The 23,537-nt window shown below is 53.5% G+C and overlaps 1 protein-coding gene across 1 annotated transcript in view; it reads left to right on the top strand.

Moving 5' to 3' along the window:
• HS3ST4 (heparan sulfate-glucosamine 3-sulfotransferase 4) overlaps nt 1-22,961 on the top strand; it is a 52,177-nt gene extending 29,216 nt beyond the window's left edge. The window contains exon 2 of the mRNA XM_030958429.1: nt 22,325-22,961. Within this exon, the coding sequence (XP_030814289.1) occupies nt 22,325-22,961 (637 nt within the window). The remainder of the gene's footprint in view (nt 1-22,324) is intronic.
• Nucleotides 22,962-23,537: the final 576 nt, after the last annotated feature.

Below are 23,537 nucleotides of genomic sequence, written 5' to 3'. Positions count from 1 at the left end.
ACATCCCAATCCTTTGGATTAACTTCTTTGCCACAGCTGGAGAGAGCTTTTCTTGTGGCCACAGTGCAGAGCACACCTGGGAGCAGGGGACTCTGGCTCCCCAGGGGTACAGGCACCACGGCGCAGGACAGTGGAGATTCCACAGTGGTTCTGCTGCAGGAGGATAACCTGCTGCAAAGAAATAACTGTCCTGGTGCAAAGCCCAGCCTGTGGCAGGGCAGCACACTGTGTGAATGAAGGGACCTTTACCCAGAGCAGTGAATTGTCATTAGAAATCACTCAATGATTTATGTCAGGAAGAGCAAGTCACATAATGGGTCATCCTTCTCGTCTCACTAGCCATCATTTGTGCATTGCCTCTGGGATATTTGCCAGGGATCTCCAATCCATCTCATGCTGTGGAGTTTCTCCCCTTTCCCTGGGATGGCAATTCCCTGACTAACATCATTTGCTTCCAGAAAACTTTCTCCAATATTCAGTCTGCGTTTTCCTTATGTTAATTTCTTGCCTTTACAGCACTTGATTAATAACTCTGTTTATGCCACTAGAATATTTGCAGGCCCTTGCCATTGATGCGGGGACACTTAATAGAAGAGAGATGTCTGTAGGTCTAATTGCTTAATGAAGGGGTGAGGAACATTCTCTGTTCCCCTGGGTTCTGCAGGACCAGCAGATGTTTCTGTGATCTGCCTGTGTCACAGTTATGATCCCCTGGGATGGCTCCAGCTTTCTGGTCACCCTTGTGTCCCCTTCTGCAGGCTCCTTGTCCCAGGGAATGCTGCTTCCACAATGCAATCCAGAAACGGGACAGGGTTTCTATATGGGTTCTTACTGACTTGCAAATTAGGGTAAAAACCCACAGGGGAGATGCCCAACAGTGAGTGTGTGCCTGGGGGTCCAGGCTCCTGGGCCCCCCTGTCCAGGTGTGTGTGCATGTGGCACTCCCCACCTGTCGTCGAATCCATCAGTTCTCTCTCTGTTTCCCAGCTCTGGGTGTTGTTTTTGCTCCCCAGCACGTGGCAGTTCCTCCTCCACAGACACGTAACGCTGCGCATCCCCAAGCAGGAGCTGAAATCCAGCCCAGTGTGTATTTCCCAGTTATCCCAGTTTCCCTGTGGCACTGCTGAGGCTGAACTCCCTGTGCAGCCCAGGGCGCCAGCTGGGCAATGCTGGCACCTGAGCCTGGGGATCAGTGTGGCTCCCTGCTGCTGCCCAGGCATCTCCTCCGTGGAGCAGCTTGCAGGAGCTCAGTTCCCCTCCTCGCCTGAGACTTTGCCAGCCTCAAAGTAAAAAGAGGCTCCAAAAGGTCTTGTGACCCCCTGCAAGGCTCCCCAGCCTTCTTGAGTGGAAGGAAAGGATCCATTAATGTTTGCCTTCATTTCTGTTTATCAAAGAGAAAAAAGCTTTTGTCAAGCATCAAAGTGGCGATTCAGGACACAAAGCAACTGCTTTGCTGTGGGCTCCTGAGGAACCTGAGGAAGGAAAACACTTGTTCAAAATTCCCCACTAAACTGGTGAATCTGAAAACCCCAATTTGTTAAAAGAAGAGGATCAAGAAATTCCCTGTCTCCTGTAAGCCTCTCTGGAGTCTGGAGCACTATCCAGGTCTGAAATCCTGGGCAAAAAGGACACCAGCATCGCACCCTGAGAGGATTTGGGACTCCAGGCTGGAGCTGGAGCTGGAGCCAGCTGTGCACAGAGCCGTCAGACAGACCAGAAAGCCCCAAACTGGCTGAAGCAGCTGCAAGAGAAATGTAAAATAAACATGTGGCCTCAAGTCCGGATGTGCAGTTTATTTTAAAACCTAATAACTCCAGATAATTGATAGTGGAGTGCAGTATTTTCCATGTGTTGGATTACGAGCGTCTGTCGCTCACCAGAAGCTGTAACCTTGAGCTATGAGACATTATTGGCAGTATTTAACACAAATCTGTTTTCCATCATTGTCAAATCCCACTACAATATGCACCACAGGAAGAAAGCCGAATACTAAATTGATTTCTCTAATGGGAAGTGTTCTTCAGGAGTTACCGACCTGTGTGGAGATGCATTAATAGGATTACAATGGAACCTTTTTATTTTACTTTATTTTTAATGGAGATTTCCTATTCTGACACACCTGTGAGACGCTGCTTGGCCACAGACATGGCAAGACAAGGCAGGGCAGCGTACCGCGAGGGGGGCGTCTGCCTCTGGAGATGCAGCTCCTGAACTGCAGTGGGACTGTAACTGCGGTGGCTCTGCCAAGCTGTGGCTGCAGGGAGCAGCCTGGAAACAGCAGCATTCCCCAAACACCAAAGGAGAGCTCATCAGGTACTGCTGACTGGGAGAAGGTGCTGCATCCTGCTGGCACCTGACAGCACCCAGGGCATCCCTTCCTCTCCTGACCCAGCCGCCCTTGGGAGGGCCTGGAGAAGCATCTGGAGAGAAGCAGAGGAAAAGGGAGCCCAGACCCAGCATGGAGCTGGGTGTGGAAGCCAGGGGCTCAGCACCAGCCTGTCCCAGTGCGGGTGCTGTGCCCAGGCAGCCAGTGGCCAGAGCAGCGGAATCGGCAGCACTGGCCACCACCGTCCCCACAGGCTCCAGGTGATCAGTCTGGGGATTGCTGGTGCCAGCAGGCAGGAGGAAGGTTTGCCTTCTCCAGGAGAGTGGGAGTTCTGTAAGCGACAAGGTAATTACCTTACTTCAGCATAAGCTGATTGACAGGAAGCTAATTGACATTTAAAAAGTTACTGTTTGTTCTGTCCGGGCTGGAGAGCCCCATGAACTTCTCTCACGTCCTCCTGCTGACACTGCCTGAGCTGAGGCTTGGCTGGGAGTCCCAAGCCTGGGCAATTGCAACCTCACAGCTCTGCCGGGGTCTGTGCAGTGGGATGAGGAGCTGGAGCTACACCCACCCCGCAGGGCTGGTGGTTGTGCCCCAGCCCTTGAAGAGCAGGTTCACCTGGCAGCTGCTGACTCCAACAGAGCTGGGCGCGTGACAGTGCCACATTAAAATGTCTGTGTCAGAGCTGTGGGCTACTGCAAGGTTGTTTACAAGTCTGACAGGCAAAGCTGAATCTTTCCTTGTGATTTGCCGAGGATTGATGTCTGTAAATACGGAGGGGATGTGTAGGAGGCGTGGCGGGTAACGGGGCCGTGCAGGGCAGACCCTCCACAGGCAGAGGGTTGGCTCCTCACAGCTCCCTGCAGGGCTGGATGCCGCTGCCAGCTGAGTGTGCAGCAGGCTCTGTGCCACACAGGGGCTGGGCTGCACTCAAGCATGCTGTTCAGGCAGGGAAGAGTCACCAACCATTTGACAAACAAGGCTTTATAGATGGACAGGAGCACATTACATGTTTCCAAAGACAGTATGGTACGCTCTGGAGCTAATTTGAAGGAAGGTTTTGGAATCAGAGACAATGCCGCTCTGGCATACCCTGACATAAGTGATGCTGTTGCCGTGGCAACTCCCCAAATCTTCTCTTCTGCTCTCAAAACCCACCTGGGTCTCCAGCTGCCCTGGGAGTGCTCAGGGCTAATGCTGCACACCCTCTCCCTGGGCAGTGGCCTTTGGCTTTGGTCAGCAAGGCTCATCCCGCTGGTCCTGCGGCTCCAGCCCATGAGGCACTTGCACTGCTTTGCTGCAGCTGCCCCACTTCTCCTCTGCTGCCTGTGCAGCACTGGGCCCTGGGTAGGTATAAACAAGCTGCCACTGTGATGGATAAGAAAATCACAGCATCAGTTAGAGCAGATTATAGCTTTTTTCTCCCCTGACAGGAAGGAGATGTCTCCATACAAGCCTGAGGTTGCTCAGGGCAGCCACAACCTTCATCCGTCACTGCTGGTCCCCAAGCACTCCTCAGCCAGAGATGCATTTGGTGGGAAATGCATCCACGTGGGCTGAGGCTTTTAAGGCAACCAGAGCTGATGCAGAGCATGCTGCCCTGAGCTCTGTCGCAGGCAGGAAACTTGTCCTGCTGCCTCCAAAGAAGCATGGCCTGTCCCTTCAAGCTGCAAAAGGCACAGCAAATATGAAGAGTCTGGAAAAGTCCCAGGTGACAGTGGGAAAAGTGACCTGGCTCCAGCCAGCATGTGTGCCCAGACTGGCTGCAGCTCTCGAGCCCATGCAGCTGGGATGCACTGTGAGCCCCTGCCCGTGCTGTGGGTAGCTGTGATAGATTCAGACTGAGCATCACCTTACGGAGCCAGAGGAGCTGGGTCTGCCTTAAAGCAAGGTGTTCGTGACCAGTCAGATATCACAGAACCATCTATTGGGATTACTTGGGATGCTGAGAGTGTTGGGTCTGCTCCAGCTTTGTCCTGTGCTCAGCACAACCATGAAAGGCAGAGCTGCCAAGTGTCCTGTGTGGTAGAGCCCCGCGAGGGCCTGGGGTCATTGTTCCTGGCGATGTGAGCAGGTTTCCCTGGAGGCTGGTGCCCTCCTGGCAGAAGCTGTGCGGCGCAGATACACAGTGCTGGCGGGACAGCAGTGACACACCCGTGCCAGAGACATCCCTCCTCACAGTGCACGGCGACACGGGGGCCGCTGGGCTCAGGAGGATGCCCTCCTCGCTGCGTGGGAGCCCTCTGAGGGGCACAGGCCGTGCAGCATTTGCTGGGAGTGCAGCGGAGTGCATCGCCTGTCAAGCAGCATCGACCCGGGTCTGTCTTACCTGAACGAGCCGTGGCCCCGAGCAAGTGCCAGGAAGACATTCCACTTAACAAGCGCAATTAGGGCTGCGACACAACGGCAGGAAAGGAGCTCAGCAGCGGTGATTAATGTTCTCACACCTCTGTGTGCTGCAGTGGGGCTGCACGGCTGCCTCTGGTGCAGGATGGCTGACCCCAGGCCTGCTTACCTGCAACACCTGTTTGCTGGAACCTTTCAAATACAGAGGAGAAACATTTCCTCTAGGAAAGTCTGTGGAAATGCAGTGCTTGCAGTTGGCACTTGACCTGTCGATGTTGTCCCGGGCAGCCAGGAGCCAGGGCAGGCAGAGCTCGGGCCGGGGCAGGCGTGACGTGGTGCTGCCCTGCAGGGACAGCGCGAGAGTGGCACTGGGATGTGTGTGTGCCACAGTGGCTGCCTGTGGCAGGACAGGGCACAGGCCGGCAGGCTGGTGGCACATGGTGCCGCTGTCAGCTGGAATGGAGCCCCTCACGTTACAGAACTGTTTCCTGCTGAGGCTGTGCCCATTTTCCTTCCATGTAACCTGGGGCTTCTCCAGCTCCTTCCCAGCCGTGCTGTCCCAGTGCTGCTAGCCCCGTGTCTCTGCAGGTTGTGCTTGTGGTCCCAACCTTCCTCTGGTGGGTGCCAGAGATTTCATTGTCTCTTTGCTAATGGATGTGGGCATTAACATGATTATTTTGCATAGTAATTGGTGGCATGTGTAGCAAGGAGATCACCATGTGAGGAATGAGAAGTGAAGAGGTTTAGGGAAGCAGGATGCCTGGGGGTTGAGGCAGGGTGTTTGAGTGCCATGAATCGGTGCTCCGTGGCCAGGAACGCGCCCGCTGTGGGAGCCTGCTCGCCGTGCTGCCCTGGCTGGGGCTGTGGCTGCCCTGGCAGCAGGTGCAGTCGGGGTGCCAGCCCCGTGGTGGCAGGTGCCCAGCGCGCCGGGTGGCATCCGCCACAGGCAGTGGCGGGCGGAAGCTTTCCCTCCCACGGCACCATACGGAAAGGCTTCTGTCACTGTGCCACTGCAGAGAGAGGAATTTAAAAGTGTGACAAGGCAGGTTCCTCTGAACTGCCTCCAAGTACCCGCCTAAGAATAGCATCTCCCTCCAGAAGGGCGGCTGGCTCCGCGCTCTCGGCTCCATCCCTCCTCCTGTCAGCCTGCGGGCTGTGACCAGCTGCTGCATCGATGTGTGAGGGGCAGGGTGGCATTTGGGAGTCACACGGACTGCATGGATCTTCTGCAATGGAAATCTGCACTCCACCTGCACAAAAGCAGGAGAGGTGGATTTATTCCCCAGCTCCTTCCCCTGCTAATAGCAGGCCCTCTGCTCTGCCTGGGATGTCTGGGCACAGCAGCTTTACCAGGTGATAAACCTGGCTCAGTGAAGCCAGACCTTGTGTCAAACACAGCAATATTCCCCAAGCACAGCCCCAGCAGTGCACAGCCTAATGCCAGCCGTGCAGCTTGTGGGGTTAGGCAGTAGAGCCCCCGTGTCCTGTCAGCAGAGATACAGCAAATCTGGTGTATGTGGCATGGGAAAGGGGGAAAGAAGCTGGCAGGGGTTTCCTCCCTGTGTGCCTTCCACTGCAGGCATTTACCTTTGAAATAATGTGCTGGAAGGTTTCCTTGCTGATTAAAGCCCAGCATTAGTATGCAGATGAAAACGTGAATCAGCCTAGATGAGGCTTCCTGGGCAGTAGTGGAAGTCAAGGATTTAATCTAGCCTGATCTTGGACATGGTTTAAACTCTTCAAAACAAGAGCACATAACCTGCTGCAAAGGTTTCATTTCAATAGACCTCCCTGCCAAGAAGCTCCAGCAGCCTCTGTTTGCCTTTGCAGTGATGGTTGGCAGAGGTGAAGGGCCTGGCATTAGTCCCTGTGCCCCGTGCTGCTGCAGCAGTCCCCAGCTGCTGCCAGGACACATCCTGGCATCCCTCTGTGCCCCTGGGCTGTGCTGCTTCACTCCAGCACTGGGCTGAACCTGTTCATCTGAAATGCAGTGGCCTGAGCCTTCAGCCAGCTCCACCTGAGCCACCACAACCCTCTCCCAGGACTGTGGTGATGAGCAAGTGAGCTTACTGCTGCTGCTCAGAGACCTTGAGACCTCTTTTCTGTTTGCCTTCTATTGCGTGTGGGAAAGCCCTGCTTCATGCTCTCCTGTACCTTTGCAGGACCTCCACAGCTGTTTATGGGACCCGGACAGCTCCAGCCATGCTGGAGTTCTGAACCTCATCCTTTCAAGTTGTAGTATTTATTCATAAGAAATGAATTGTCATCTCTGTGCCAGGTTCTGGAATTTTTTCTGCCAAATCCTGCATACATCCCTTTGACAGAGAGGCCAAAGCAGTGGAGGTGCCAGCTAAGTCCCAAGTTTTGACGAGAATTTGCAGAAGCTCAGATTGCCTTGAGAGTCTCCAAATCCAAAGAGAATTCATGGGCTGCAAAGTCAATGAACTGCCCCACCTGAGGGTACTTGGGGCAGGGCAGAGGTGATAACGTGTTTGGTGGCCACAGCTCACAGGAGCAGCTCACAGCCATGGTGGGGCACAGAGAGGGGCCCCTCCTCACTGCCCATGGCCCAGAAGGTTCCTTGGCCAGGCCTCAGTGGGGCAGTGGTCCTGCCTTGTTCCCAGGGAGCCGTGGGGAGCACGGGAGGAGGCCCTCAGCAGCTCCCGGGGGTGGGGATGGCACGTGGGCACAGCAGACCCAGGCCCCAGCACAGTCAGGCTGTTCTGGGCAGCAGGATGGGGGCAGGCAGAGAGGGGATGTCTCTGGACAGAAGACCAGCTGACTTGATCAGCAAGCACTTAATTAGTCTCTGTGTAAAGGCTCCATGCACAGCAGCTGTACACAGGAGCTGTGAGGACAGGAAGAATCCTTCAGCAAGAACAAGCAGCGAGACTGTGAGTTCCCAGAGCTTGCCTCCAGAGTTAGAAAGCCTTCACACCAGGAGCACAGCCAGGAACTGCTGGCAATGCCAGGCAGCCGAGCACAGCCCTCGCTGCTCCATCCTTGTGCATAAATTACCTCTGGGCTCTGAGCTAAACAAAGGGCCCTGAAATAATTCTGCGCTTTAATAAAGTCAGCATTCGTGCCACTGTCGTCCTTACAGAAGGAGAATTTGCATTTCCTGCTGCCAGCTCACCCCCACAGCCTGCTGGCACTGAGGCCAGAGCACTCGCCTGTGTTCACACCAAGGACGATGTTAGATTTAGTTTCTTAATCATGGTGACACCAGAAACAGGGTAGAGCCTCCCAAAGCCCCAGACTAGAGAGCACACCAGCATCTCCAAAGCCCTCCAGTGCTCAAAGGTGTCTGAAAGCAGCGCTCTCCAAAGCACTTGCTCTGGTGGCTGTGCATCTCCTTGTGTCCCCCTGGATCCCCTGGCAGCAGCCTGTGGGCAGGCTCCTGCCCCATGGCTCTGAGGGCTGGCACTTGCACTGCTGGTCTGTGTTCCTGTGAAATCTGGAAAGAAACAAACCACAGTTTCTCCCTCCCAAAGGGAAGGGATCCCCTGGGCTTAGAGTCTGCCACCAGCTGTGCCTCCAGCAGGCAGCAGGCCCTGAGCAGGTGAGCAGCATCAGCATTCTGTGCTGTGCTGATGGGTGCTGGACAGGTGCTTCCCCAGGCAGGCAGGGCAGAGCCATGTCTCCCTTCCCTTTGATGGGCCTGTCACCCTCTCCTTTCCCTTCTCAGCCCCCTGTGCTGCGCACACAGGCCAGGGGGGCTTGTCTGGCCCGAAGCACACTGCCTTTCCAGCTGGAGCTGGGGCCCAAGCTCCAGAGTGTGTCCTGCTGGGGGCTGTGGGGCTGCTGCAGCAGAGGGGCCCTTGCCTGCTCCAGTTTACTGCGAGAGTCCCCAGCCCACGCAGCTCTGTCCCACCAGCGCTGGGTTGCTATGGGCTGAGCAAACCTCGGCTGCAGCAGTCCCTGTGCATCCCTGCAGGGCCCCTGTGGGTCCCCCTGCCAGCTCTGAGCTCCATCCCACTCCCCTCTGCTGGAGCCAAACCCTGCTGTGGGGGATAGCTGCGATCACAGCTCTCAGCGTGTTCAATTACTGCCAGTTAATGATGATTAATTTACAATTAGGGGCCTCTAAAGGGTAGTGTGTCTGTTAAATAAATATTGATCTTTCATTTGTGGCCACAGATATATTGCCCCAGTTATGGGAAGCACTGCAGCAGCAAAGCCAGGCTCTCCCAGAGAGACTCCCTGCAGAACCCGAGCTCACAGGACTGTTGGGGCTGCCCAGTGCAGGGGACTGGGCTTGCCTCATCTCAGGATCCTGGCCTCCCAGGGCTGGACAAGTATCATGATATTTGAGGTGTTTCAGTGCTGACTGGACGTGCTCAGTCCTGTTGGTCCTGTTCCTATTTGCAGAAGGGGTGTGGGAATGGGGATGCTGGAGTTGGTTCTTCCCTCTTACGTGACCCTTAATTGGCCTTGTAAAGTAAACAAATTGTCCAGAGGCTCCACTAGCAGCCTGACGACAAACTCCTCACTGAATATACAAAGTGTTTTCCACCCCATCTCAGCCGTGCTCTGGAGTCTCTGGCCAGCGTGGCCATGCCACTGCCCACACATGCACGCCACACTGTGGGCTACCTGACTTCTGTCTGTCTGAGCCCACTCTCCAAGGAGTATTTTTCTAAAAATCTCTTATCAATTACTTGTTAGCCATATAGCTCTTGCCCTTTCCTGAGGCATTGACCTCAAGAAAACAAAGGCCATTTCAACTGTTCGCCAGAGCCATCCAGTCCTGAATGCTGGAGCTCAGCAGGGATTTCTGCAGGAGTGTAGCACTCTTCTTTCTCACCTGTGATTCTTTTCCACGTGCAGATGAGGCGGAAACACCATCCCAGCCCACCTCCAGCCGTGCCCCAGGAGTCCCTGAGTGAGCCCTGCTCCTTCTCCCTAGCACATTCCCAATCACTGTTCCCTCGTCTCCCTTCCCCTCTGCAGTGCATTCCATGGAAGCAGACTCACCAGGAGAACACTCTCTGGCTTTCTCTTTTATTTGAGGCATGTGTTTGGAGCAGTGCTTTTGTTCCAAATGAACACGTTGATTCATTCAGAAGTGCAGTTTCTGTTTTTGAATCAGCAGAGCTGTTTATGCTCATAGTGTCCATAAAACTGTTATTTTAGTCCTGACACTGATGCTTATGAATAAAATTTAGATCTCATTCAGAAGAACATTAGCTGTAGCTATTTGGCTTCTTGTTAAAGCATTAATTTTTATTGAGACCACATTGCCAAGCAGCTCCTTCTGCATCTTGCAGCAACCAAGTACCTCAAAGTGGAGACTCGGGTAGGACCAGATTGCAGCACGTGTCCCCCAGCCCCTCGGCTCCAGCCACTCCATCTGCAGGTGCTGGATGATGGTGGGAACCTCCCAGTTCCCCCAGGTGAGCAGGGCACCATTCTCAGGGGAGGTGCTGGGGTCTGCCAGAGGCTCAGGAGCTGACACAGCAGGGCTTGCTTGTGCTGGGTGCATGTTGGATGTTCTGGTGCCAATTAGCTCTCCTATGTATTTATTGCACCTTTTTGCTCGAAGCAAGCTGTTAAATGTCAGAAACACTTTAGCATTTTAGCAGGAAGATAATTTTTAATAGATTCCACCTACAAAAAGGAGCTGACTGGCAGAATATTAAACTCAGGGAGATTTATTTTTACTCTATGCCTCCAAACAGCTTGAGATAACCATTTTTGCATGGCTCCTTGCTGATTAATGCTGCTGTCTCTTGCCTGTCCTCCTCACTCGGTGCTGTGGCAGCTGTGGTCTCTCACATCCCATTAACCTTGTCTGCAGAAGGGATACCTGGCCAAAGCAAAGAATTGGCCCTTGTAATTAGGAATGTAAACATCTCACACTGCCTGCTAACATCCACACATCCTTCCCTGCCTGCTACCAGTGCTTGTTAGGGCAGGATACCCCCAGACAGGCTATTCCTATCATCAGCTTCCCTCATACCAGCTTTCAATAATTTCTAGTTGAAGAAAAGCCCAAATAAAGCCCAAATCAAACCCAAAGTAGCTTTGGTTCTTCAGGGACTAAGGTGGATGTTCTGTCAGTGCTGGTTTTGCTCTCAAAAACTGCACTGGCATCTGGTGGGGTTTGCTGGGACTGTGGAGAGCCTTTCCTCTTCCTCAGCAGAGCTGATGGATGCCCGGGATTCATGGCCAAGCAATTGTTGTTAGTGGTGGTGATGTTTGTCCTGGGCACTGTAGCTGGTGGCACAGCACCAGGCCAGCCCCAGGCGCTTCCACTGCAGCCCTGCCTCAGGTACTGCAGGGATGGCACCTGGCACCTCTGCCGTGGCCCAGATTTGGTTTTTGGGTGAAGCTGTATCAGTCTGTTCTCAGTATGAGCAGTGGCTCCCTAGTGCAGGATGGAGCAAATGAGTCATTGTTCATAACACTGCAGCTTCTGAAAATTCAGGTGACTTTATTTGTTTCTCAGTGATATAATGAGCTGTTTTGAGTGATGCTAGATTTAATGGCTAAATCAATGTGTGTGTTTAGTGTTAGCCTTTATTTTAGCACTAAGTGACATGAGATAAGCAGACTTAGAGAGTGTTAATTGGTTTGTGTTTAGCATTTACACTAATCAGACTGTGCAGTGCTGCCCAGAGCTCTTCAACACTAGTAATTCTGTTTATCCAAACCAGGAATTGTTTACTCTATTGACTGGAGTGGCATCAGGCTGTTTTTTCACTCACTTGGATGTTACACTACATGTGTGAATTAACAGAGAGCCCTGGCTAACCCTGAGTGCTGCTGCACACAGCGTGTGGGGAAAGGTGGCTGAGCAAACCCTGCTGAGACAGAATGCAGCAGGGCCCCTGTGCAGGCAGCAGGACCAGCAGGGCAGCCCTCCTGCCTTCGTGCTCCCGCCCTCACTGTGAGCAGGGCAGGAGGCAGAGGAGGCTCTGCTCCCCTGTCCCAGATGGAGCTCCCATCACTGTGAGCAGGGCAGGAGGCAGAGGAGGCTCTGCTCCCCGTCCCAGATGGAGCTCCCATCGCTGTGAGCAGGGCAGGAGGCAGAGGAGGCTGTGCTCCCTGTCCCAGATGGAGCTCCCATCGCTGTGAGCAGGGCAGGAGGCAGAGGAGGCTCTGCTCCCCGTCCCAGATGGAGCTCCCATCACTGTGAGCAGGGCAGGAGGCAGAGGAGGCTGTGCTCCCTGTCCCAGATGGAGCTCCCATCACTGTGAGCAGGGCAGGAGGCAGAGGAGGCTCTGCTCCCCATCCCAGATGGAGCTCCCATCGCTGTGAGCAGGGAGGGAGGCAGAGGAGGCTGTGCTCCCTGTCCCAGATGGAGCTCCCATCGCTGTGAGCAGGGCAGGAGGCAGAGGAGGCTGTGCTCCCTGTCCCAGATGGAGCTCCCATCGCTGTGAGCAGGGCAGGAGGCAGAGGAGGCTCTGCTCCCTGTCCCAGATGGAGCTCCCATCGCTGTGAGCAGGGCAGGAGGCAGAGGAGGCTCTGCTCCCCATCCCAGCCCCCTGCCAGATGGAGCTCCCATTGCCCCATTCCTGCGTGGAGCCACTCAGCAGCAGGATCACAACACTCTCTTCCCATGGACCACACACTGGAGAGCTGTGCCACGGGGTTATGGGCTGAGATGTGGGGCTGTGCTGCCCAGAGAGGGGAACCCCCAGGTCTGCTGGGCAGTGGGGATGCGCCAGGACCTCCTCCACAGTCGTGGCTGGGCTGCCTGGCCTGGGCTCACATCCGTCCTCTACTGATGGGAGCAGATGTCTGGGCAGGAGCCCACCAGAGCATCCCAGGAGCCAGCAACAGCATACTGGCCAGCCAGCAACACACAGCACGGCTGCCTTCAAAATGGCTTGAAAATTGCCTCACCATTGCTCTGTTCCCATCACCTGGCTGGTTTTGTTAGAGTTGGTTTTGGATCATTTAATTTTTATCTAAACATTCACTTCCCAGCTGAGCTCTTGGAGAGCTCTGGCTCCCTGGCTGCTGCTGAGCCCCTGGAAATGGAGCTGCCTGTAGGATGTGCTGACAGCCCTTGCTGCTGCTGGGAGCTGCCTCCGGAGCTATCCCTGGCCCTTCCCTGTGCAGTTGCAGTGCTCACTTTGCTCCTGGGGCCCTGACGCCTGCAGGGGTAGGTATGGTTCCCCTGTGAGAGCCCACGGTGTGCTTCCCCAGCAGGGATGCTCTGGGTAAGAGAGGCCAGGCATGCCACAGGCTGCTCCTGCTCCAGGCTGCTCCAGGCTGTGCTGGGAGGCACAGCAAGATGAATTCCCTTTTATTTTGCAAAGTGCTGTTTTACTGATTTCTGCCAACCAGCCCCTAACTGAGTTGTGGTGCCCCTCAAGTGCCACCCCTGGGGATTATGGAGAGAGCCCAGAGTCACCATTATGTGGAGCTGCAGGGGCATGGTGAGAGTCCCTGGGATGGACGTTAAATCACTGTGTGAGGGCAAGCAGAGGGATGTCACTGGGGCTCAGGGAGGAAGCTCTGCTGTACCGTTTGCACTGACTGTGTGATCCGAGTCAGAATGAGAATCATAAATCTTGATTATTCTCTGTCTCAGCTGATTTGAACCAAATGCCTTGGACAGGGATATAGTTCACATCTCGCTGAAAACTGCAAAAAAACTGATTAAATGTACAAACTGATATCAATAGCACTCTATCTCTGTTAATGCCCAAACTGTCAGAGTTTGGGGAGAGGATCCTGTGTAGGTGGGCTCTGTCCCAGCCCAGATCAGCTTCCTGAGGGGTTTCAGGGCAGCTTTCTCCCCACTGTTACTTATTTTGGTACTTCGTTCCTGCAACTCTGGCTGTTATTATGATGCTGTCAATTACAGATGGCATCTCTGATTCTGATTGCACTTTGCTTACAATTAAGCATCCTATAGAAAAATGGAAATGCTGGGTCATTAACATAGTGTAATAATAAGGTAAACCATTCAATTATGGAGGAAAAACCACTTTGAATAATAAGGATATTGTATGCCTAAAAGACATTCAGATGCCAATGTATTACCATTCTTGCATACATAATAAATGAACTTAAACCCAAAAATAATCAACAGAAGCAAATAATAAATAGCTGTGCCCTCGGCAGCAGCCTGGCTGGCACCACTCCCTCCAGGGGCAGAGGAGCAGCTCTGGGGTGGGAATGGGCAAGTCCTGGATCTGTGCAGTCCTTGGCAGTTGTTTTGGGAGATGCCTTGCAGGACTTGTCTGATGCTGGAACCGACGTGGTTCCCACTTGCATGGGGAGGAGGCAGAGGAGGGGCTGCGGCACTGGTGTGCACTGCTGCCTGCAATAGCAAGGGGAGCACTGGGGCTCTGCCCAGGGCATCTGCTGGGCTCCAGAGGCTGCAGGCAAGCACTGGTCCTCTGAAGATTAAACAGTGGGATGTCGTGCTTCGGGCAGCTGAGAGGCTCATGCAGTTGGGAAGATCTCACCACTCAGTGTCTCTGTGGAGGGATTTGGAGCTGGCTTTGCTAGGAGAGCAAAGAGAGAGCCCGTGACCTCCCCACCCGCCCCTTCAGCTGCTCTGCCTGCAGCACTGATGGCTTGCATGGATCCATCTCATTGACAGCTAGAAAGGGAACAGGAAACTGCAGGTGTGAGGGTGCAGAGGGTCATGGTCCTGCCACCGCCTCTGACCTGCCCGGGCTCCTGCGGCAGCCTTGATGGTGGTTCTGTGTCCAGCCTGTTTATGCTGGCCCCTCTGCCATGCCCGGCTGCCAGCGGCGCTGGAGCTCAGCACAGGGTGTGAACGATTACTGCTGTTTTCAGCCTCTTTGGCAGCATCCCTGCTCCATAACAATTCCCAGCCTTTTAGCTGTTGATGGCTTACCTATTACTCTGGCACTGCGCTAGGATAACATCCAGATACATCTGAAGAATAGAATTTATTTACTCTTTTCCCTGAAAAGCTTTTAGTATGATACAGCTGTGGTGCTTTCACTTAGGCAGCCATTATTGCCAGGGTGTTTCTCCTGGTAGAATTAAATTTTCCAGAAGATGAAAAAGGACTCCTCAGGATCTGCAGCTCCAAACCACTATATTTTAATATTTTATTTCCCCGGCCTTCTTTAGGAAGGGCCCATCCCATCTTTGGGAAACTGGAGTGATTTGACCACCCAGTTGAGTCTGGTCAGTGTTAGGTGTCAGCTGCACGGTGTGCACACAGCTCTCCCCATGAGTTGTGGCTTCCCCACATCCAACTGGTTGTTCCAGGTACTGCAGCCTGCAATGCAAACAGCATCTGCTACTGACAGTCTTGTAACTTCCACAGGCACCGCTCAGCAGCCGTCAGAGCTGGCTGGGTGGGAGCACTCCTGGGTGGGAGCAGCCCTGCGCGGGTGTCCCTGTGGGCTCCTGGTGCTCTGCTTCGGGCAGGAAGAACACGGCTGGTGCTGGGGCTTGTCCTGCTGCTTGTTGGTATTGATCTCCCAGACTGGAATCCCAAGAGGGTGGGAAGGGAGTGTGTGTGATGGCTGCTGCCAGCAAGGTGCACTGGGTTGCATGTTTCAGAGAGTTTCTGTCCTGCAGAGATTGAATGTGCATCAGTATTTCATGTGGCTCTGCCCCATAGCTGAGCGCTGGCATGGGGCACAAAGAACCAGTGGAAAGTGAGTGAACTGGCACCGAGAGGGCTTGAACTCCTGTGTTGAAGGGAAATCTGGACTGAGAGCAGACTAGTTGCACTTGAACAGCCTCAGTAATAGGAGGCAGGCCACACCCCTGCCTGCCCATGAGTCCTTTGCTATAACTGTGCCTAATGCAGTAACTAAATCCAGCAGACAATGCTGAGATTCCCAGTGAATAGGATCATGGCCTTCTGTAGGGAATGGTAGTGAGATTTCATCAAAATAATTTTGACAGCAGAGGGGCTAGAAATATGCATTTCCAACCTTCCTCACAACTTGTTCCATACATGCTGACCAACAATAAATCTTGCACTAAAATTGGAGAGATTGGGCCAAATTTATCCCTGGTCAAACAATGTCAGGCACTTCCCCATCAGGAACCCCACGGCACTAACCTGAGCCTATCCAATTTGTGTGAGAGCTGTGCAGGAAAGGGATTTGGGCACAAGGCAGCAGCCATGTCCCAGAGGAGATCCACTTGAGGAAAGAACAGAAGAAAGCAAGATTTAGCATTAGGATCATAATTTCAGATTACATTGTGCAAGTATCAACAGTCTATACTCATGAGAGCCTTGGGGAACACAATGCTGCAGCAGCTCTCCCAGCTAGCCTGATCAGTGAGGGCTGGTTTTAATTGCAGCTGAATGGATCTAACCTTGTGATGTCTGTTCACAAAGCATTGCCAGATTAATATAGGTTCCATAGTTGCTTCTGCTAAAAGACTTTAATGGATGCAGCTTAGTACTCTGCTCCATGATTATAGCATTCCTACCCACCTATCATGCCTGAGCCAGATGGTCCCAGTGAAATCAGAGTATATTTATATTTTTGTCTGCTATTCAGCCACCTGCCCACTGATTTTGTTGCATAGTGGTAGGAGGAGAGGAGACTTCCCGGGTTCAGTTTGCCCCCCGCCCCTTTCCCAACCCCGGTATCTGCCCCACCTTCTAAAAGACCCCGGAGCAGCCACAGGCTCCCCTCTCAGGTTGCCAGGGAGGCTTGCCGGCCCTCTGGAGGGCAGCCACCCTCCTGGGCAGCAGCGTGGTCTGACTCCTGGCGCAGAGACAGCTGTTGCCAGACTGCTGGGGGATGTTTCCAGTTCCATTGGTGATGAGAGCCATTAAGAAGGTACAAGTACTAAAGAGATCTTGAGCGATGCCTATAAAACCTTTGAATCCTTGACAGAATCAATAGCAGGTTCTCAGGAGTAACTTCTTATCCAGGCCAACTTAAGCACATGCCAATGAGCCGTTAAAGATTTTGCATTTTGTGGAGACACAGAAGCCCTTTCATTGGGATTGTTGGACTCTAGACTAGGCGATATTGTGAAAAATCACGTTAGAAGTAGGCTGTGCTCCGAAGGCACTTTCCTCAGTGTCGGGGGTGCGGCTGCAGGGGCGCCCCTGAGTGCAGCCTCCCTGCAGGCACCGCTGCGGAGCCGAACCAGGCGGACGGGCAGCACCGACCCCTCCGCGCGGGACAGCAGGCAGGGGACAGGGAGCGAGGGAGCAGGGCAGCTGTGCCCATGGCATGGGGGCCCTGGGGGTGGCGGCTGGGATGCGGCCGTGGGGTCCCGAGCCGCCCCAGCGGGCAGGAGCAGCAGGCAGGGGCAGCAAGCAGGAGGTGGATGCCCCCGGTGCCGGGGTCCCGAGCCGCCCCAGCGGGCAGGAGCAGCAGGCAGGAGCAGCCTGTGGAGGTGGATGGCCCCGGTGCCGGGGTCTCCAGCCGCCCCAGCGGGCAGGAGCAGCCTGTGGAGGTGGATGCCCCCGGTGCCGCAGCCCCGCCGGGCGCTGCCCCCTGCGCGCTTGCCGCCTCCCGGATACCTTTGCTATTGACACGGATTCCAATTTGGCATCTCGGTTGCCATGGCAACCGCAAGCTGCCATTCTCTGATCAGCTCAGCTCTCAGCTAGTCAACGCGCGTTAGCACCTGCGTTGGTATGGCAACCCGGGACCGCGCTCCATCCGGCCGTGCTGCCGACGGACGGACGGACGGACGGACGGACGGACGGACGGCTCCAGGCAGCCCTGGACGCACTGGCAGAAGGGCTGGCCCTGCTGAGGGACACTGGGACGCTCCCAAGCCCCAGTTGCTTCTTGTTCCCTGGCTGCATTGGGGTCCGGGGCTCCCACATCCTGCAGGGAATGCTGGGGAGAAACTGAGCAGGGACACGGCTGGCACAGAGCAAGGGGCCGTCCTTGCAACCCCAAACTGCCCCTCACAAGAGTGTTCTGCATGGACAGCAAATGGTTTTGGAAACTCTGGGAAGAGAGAAAGCTCCTTGTTTTGGAGAGGGAAACCAATGGTACCGGCAGCCACTAATTTGGGGTTACGAGCCCTGCAAAAGCAGAATGCAAGTCACAGAGAGGGGTGGTTCACCCCCGTCTCCCAGCCACCAGATTCCTAACCATTAAACTCTTCCAGTGAATCTCCTGGGGATAGTTCCTTTGGCCCCCAGTCTGAACTGGCATCCGCTTTTCTGAAAGGGCTTTATAAATGGTGTTTAGTGTTTTTTAACAGACATATGTGAGCTGTTTGAATTAGAGCAATGTGAATCTATTAGGCAGCGACAGATGCAAGTTTTGTGTCTCTTATTAGAAGGGATTGGCTTCTGAGGTTTAGTGATGTGCAAAGGATTGGACTTTGGAGAGATTAAAATTATTTTCAGCGTTAAGCACAATATTTCTGAGCTAATGCACTCACTCTTGAATATAGATTCACAGACTGAAAAGATTATAAAACATTAAACCTATGTAAATTCAGCTGTAAATTTATGTTTGAACAAATTCAACAAGAGATTTGACTCGGGGGCTTATAGCAAATGGGTTCTGCTTTTAATGCCTACTGCGGGCTCAGTGGCAATGCCGCTCTCCCCTTGAAAGTCCCACGCCTGCTGAATTACTGGCAGGTCACAGCTGACAGCTCAAGCAATTATACTGGAATGTGTTAATAATAAAAAGGAAAAGGTTTCATGTTTGTCTTTTCAGAAGACAAAAGCAGCTGTTTGCTCCACCGCAAAGAGCAGCAGAGAAGAGCTCTGTGGGCAAGTGACACTTGCAGCACCTGGCCATTTCCTCTTTCCACGGCAGCTGTGCAAATCCTTGTCCTCCTCTGTGATTCCCCAAGCCCTGGGAGTTGCTATGAAGTTTTTTCTCTTGTTGAGAACATGAAAATACAGTTAACAAAGACTCTTTTTGAGTGGGATTGCAGGAAACCTGCAGCATGGTGAACAAGCTGCCTACACAGAGATAAATGACAGCTGTGACTGAAGGAATAAACAAGATAATCTGGATTTAAATAAACCACAAGGGGATTTTGGCAACATGCAAATTCGCAAATTTATAAAATGTATCCTTTGAAAATAAAGAGCTTGTTTGAAACCAGCAGTTAAGAGCAATTACTGGAGCACATTTTCCCAATGAGGGTCCCTGGTCCAAGCCAGGGCGGGCGGGAGCCAGCTGTCCTGCCGGCCTCCTGCCCTGGCTGGGGGCTCCCTGTGCGCAGAGCAGAAACGGGAGTGAGAGCAGCAGCCCCTGCACAGCTCAGGGGGCACAGAGCAGTCTGCCCCTCCTCAGCCTCTGAGGAGCACTGGGGAAGGAACAGCAAAGGAGACAAATATCCAAAGCCCAAGCAAGTGCTCAGTAATATACATTGGATCATCTGCTTGGAGGACGAGGTAATTCCCGGGCCCAAGGCCAGCATGGCAGCCTAGTTTTGGCACTGCACAGTGTAGTGATGCTGCACCCACAGCACAAGGGGATGATGCCTGTCCCGTAAGGGAGCAGGGGGCTGGTTCATGCCTGAGTCAGCAGAGCTCCAGCCAGTGGATTGTTGTCACTGCTCCCCTTTTTCAGGTGAGCAGTGATAAGAGAGAAGAGGTGCAGGTTGGGAGACACCAGTGGCAGAGCCATGAGTAGAGATGTCCCATTCCAACACCTCGCCTCCTGCAGTGCCCTGTGCAGGCATGTCAGGCGCAGTCCCTCCCTGGCCGTGCATCTTCAGCCGCCAGACTGGCCTCAAAAGGGAACACAAACACTGCAGGGAAAGCCAAAATGTGTTCAGAGGGAGCAAAGCCCCAGCCCCACAGTGCAAACTGCTCTGCACCAGCCGCTGCAGGGAAGCTCTGTGTGCTGCTCTGCCTGCACACACAGAGCTGGTTAGAATTCCATCAGCACACACGCAATTAGGGCAGAGCACATGGCACAGCTCTGTGAAGGTTAACTGCTCTGAGGAGCATCCCTGCCGTGCCAGAGGCTCCGTTGCTCCAGCTTTAACACCCCTGTTATTCCCAGCAGCAGGAGCTGGCCGTGCAGAGTGCTGCTCTCTGTTTGGCAGCAGTTATCGTGTGCCACCGGCTGCACACAGGGCACCCGACCCTAGGGCTGCAGGCTAAGCCTCCTTCACCTGCACAGGGCAGCTCAGCTCCTGCCCCAGCAGGGCAGCACGTGGGGGGATTCTGAAACACAGCAGAGTCTGGGGTAAAGCCTTTCTGTATGTATGTCCCAGAGGCACAGTCATTCCGGGCTCTGCATGGCCAGGGTGTCCTGAGGACAAACTGTGGCTTCCAGCTTTATGCTTAAAACTGTGCAGCAAATGCTGAATCTGCTTCTCCTCCTCTTTTCCTTGATCACTGCTTCCCCGTTTTCTCTCCTCAGGGCCAGCCCATCCATCTATTTGTCTTTATTGTGCACAGAGTTAAACACAGTCCTTAAATGTGGCAACACTTTCAGATTATTAGCTCTGCAATTTCTGGGCTCTCATTTATTATGGTAACATCATCTGAAGGGGCAGTTGTAATTAACATGTTTGTTCATGCTTCTTTTATAATCCACCAGTGTGTTTGTTTTATACAAACCAAACCAAAAGCCCTGGGGCATCTGGTGCTGCTGTGGGGAGCAGACACCATGGTGGCTGCTGTCCTTGCTGCAGGTGGGTCACTCCATCCTCCCCTACCAGCTGATGGGCTGTGGGAGTGGGCACGGAGCAGTGCTGCTGGTGGCAGCACCTCCCACGCCCCCACCCCCTGCAGGACAGCAGTGGGCACCCAAGGGCTCATCCCTCATCGTCTGTGGGTCTTGCTGTGATGTGCATAGCCATAAAAGCTGCTTCCTTCCCATGGGGCTGTTAAATTCAGGTACTGGATTCCCCAGGGAAGCTGGTCTGTAATTCTGCAGCATCTGCAGTCCCAAGGTGCTCCTATCCCTCTTAATTTTTTTCTTAATTTTTTTTCTTAAAGGAATAAATACCTCAAGATACATCATTCTGACTAATCCTTGCTCCCTTTGTGCCACTGCTGCTCAAGTGGCTGATGCAAGGCATGCATGAAGCACCAGAGTGCTCTGGACAGAAGACAGGCTTGCAGGCCCCTTGCCATTGGGAAGGCAGCTCCAGCAGGACCTGATGCCACGGGGATGGCGTTCCCTGTAGAGCCTGGCCAGCAGCATGCTGGCCCAGAGACAGGGAGTGCTGCAGCCCTGCAGGCTGCATTGCTGGTTCTCAGACAGGACTGTTCAGCAGGAAAGGTTCTGCAACAGGACAGGGGCAGCCGAGGAACGCCAGCCTCTTCACCCGAAATGCTGAGCACACTGCTAGCCCTGTGACAGCAGCGAACCCACCCTCACTCTTGCCTTGGCAGGAGAGCCCTCATCACCCTTGTGCTCAGCAGAACAAGCCTGGTGGGCTGGGCGGCACCAGCAGTGAATGCACAAATTACAGAGGCGTTAAAGCCAGAAGATGCCTTTAGCAGTCAAATACGAGGTGACACTGACAGGCACATCTAGCAGGCTGTGCCTATCATCTGCTTCTGCTCCAGGCTTCAGCTGTGTTATTCCTGAAATGGGTCTTCCTGGGGCCCAGCAGTTTGACGTCAGCATTACTGCGCTGTCGCTGCCCAAGGTGCTCTCACAGAGCCATTTCAAGCCTATCCACGTTATTTCCTCACCATATGTTTGTACTAAAAATAGTTGCAGTGCAAAGGGATAATCCTGCAAGGCCATGGTCATGGCCATCCTCCGTTCTGACACGGGAGATCTGCCCAGTGCCGTGGGTGCTTCCCCGGGGCAGTGACTCTGCTCCTGTCCTTGGCACTGAGGCAGGGCTGGGGCTGCCCACGGCCAGGGCCACAGTGACGCTGGGTGTGGGCAGCAGGCAGGCCCCTGGCTGTGGCACAGCCTCCAGCCCCCGTGCCATCTGGCAGCACAACAGGTGTGAACGAGGCTGTGACACTCCTGCAGGGGACATCTTGTGGGTCCCTTGCAATTCAGCTTATTCTGTGATTCTGTGATCACTTAAAAGCCTCTGGCTGGCTATGATAATCCTTAACTGGTGGCACTGGGACAAGAATTTACCTCTTCATTTTCTTAGACATAACTGCTATCTCACTGCAGTTTCATTTTACAATATGGTAATATGCTATCCAGGAAAATCTTGCTACATGCTAATTTATCCAGTAGGCAAATTCCTTTTGGCTAATAAAAGTGCTTGCACAGGAAGCTCAAAACCCAGCTGCAATTAATTATTGACAGAGCATGTGAATTAGAGATAAAAGAAAAGTCATTCTTTCTCACACACAAGATAGTAAATAAATTTAATTACTGTACTAGAAGCAAGGGATCTTATTCTGTATTAAGTTTTATTAGCTGAGACATTTAAAAGCATGTCATCATAACAAAAAGGTCCTGTGTAATCCGAACTGCGGCGCTCCGTACACGGCTCTGGAGTGAATAGGCTTAATTGAGCAAATGGGAGCAGATGGCTTCTGAGCAGGCAGGTATTGTGCAGGTTTAGTGTCAATTAGCTTTGCTCTACACACGCCTATGGCAAATTGTCTGCATAATGTGTCACCAAGGCTGCCGTTACATTTTGGGTGCCCACCATGGCCGGGGCTGAGAAGAAACAAAGACAGAAGGGCTTGGGTCTGGGGGTCACACAGGAGTGACAGCATCTCTCCTCCTGCATGTCCCATCACACCTGCGCCAGGTGCCCACCCCTGCCTGGCCCCTCACTAACCCCTCCTCTGCTTTTGCACAGGAACGTGATGCCCAAGACGCTGGAGGGCCAGATCACCATGGAGAAGACCCCGAGCTACTTTGTGACCAACGAGGCTCCGCGGCGCATCCACTCCATGGCCAAGGACACGAAGCTCATCGTGGTGGTGCGCAACCCCGTCACCCGCGCCATCTCGGACTACACACAGACCCTCTCCAAAAAGCCAGAGATCCCCACCTTTGAGGTGCTGGCCTTCAAGAACAGGACCCTGGGGCTGATTGATGCCTCCTGGAGTGCTATCCGCATTGGGATTTATGCCCTGCACTTGGAAAACTGGCTCCAGTATTTTCCCCTCTCCCAGATCCTGTTTGTCAGTGGTGAGAGACTCATCACTGACCCAGCCGGGGAAATGGCCAAGGTCCAGGACTTCTTAGGCCTCAAGAGGATTGTGACAGAGAAGCATTTTTATTTTAATAAAACAAAGGGGTTTCCCTGTCTAAAGAAGCCAGAGGACAGCAGTGCTCCCCGGTGTTTGGGCAAGTCCAAGGGTCGAACTCACCCCAAAATAGACCCAGATGTCATCCACAGACTGCGGAAGTTTTACAAACCCTTCAATGTCATGTTTTACCAAATGACAGGCCAAGATTTCCAGTGGGAGCAGGAAGAAAGTGATAAGTAGAACCACAAAATCAGGAAAAAAATATTTTTTGTTTTTGGGATGTGAATCATCATTTGAGACCCAAAACTCTCTTGGGGCCAGAGGCTCCTCCCTGTGTGTAACAGGCTCTTGTGTTGCTAGGGCTGCAGCAGAAGTGGCCCCAGGTGTGCAGTTGGAACTGTTGTGTCACCTCGGGCTGCACTCGGGCTCTCCCCACCGCAGCACTGGGGCCAGGGGCAGGTGGGAGGAGGAGGAGGAGGCAGGGGGAGCACGGCTCCTCAGGGTGAGGGGGCACTTTGTGCCGATGTTTCGCTGCTGGTGTCCCCCTTGCAGCCAGGCAGGCAGGTCCAGACCTCCTGCCACAGCAAGCTGGCAAGAGGGTGGCTCCCAAAACCCAGCACCCACAGATTTGATTTCTCCTGCCCTGCACTTTAGTTTTGCCCAAACAGCAGCATCAGATCTGGTAAATTCAGGCCTTGTGCACTCACATGCACACTGCTCTTCATGTGTGGAAGGAATAAAGCCAGTTATGCTGCAAAGGAACTATGTACAGGAATTTCATTTGCACCAAATGTTTCAATTACTTCTTGCACTAAA

The sequence above is a fragment of the Camarhynchus parvulus genome, chromosome 14 (genome assembly GCF_901933205.1).
Source record: "Camarhynchus parvulus chromosome 14, STF_HiC, whole genome shotgun sequence".
NCBI lineage: Eukaryota > Metazoa > Chordata > Aves > Passeriformes > Thraupidae > Camarhynchus > Camarhynchus parvulus.
This window is presented reverse-complemented; position numbering and strand designations above follow the sequence as displayed.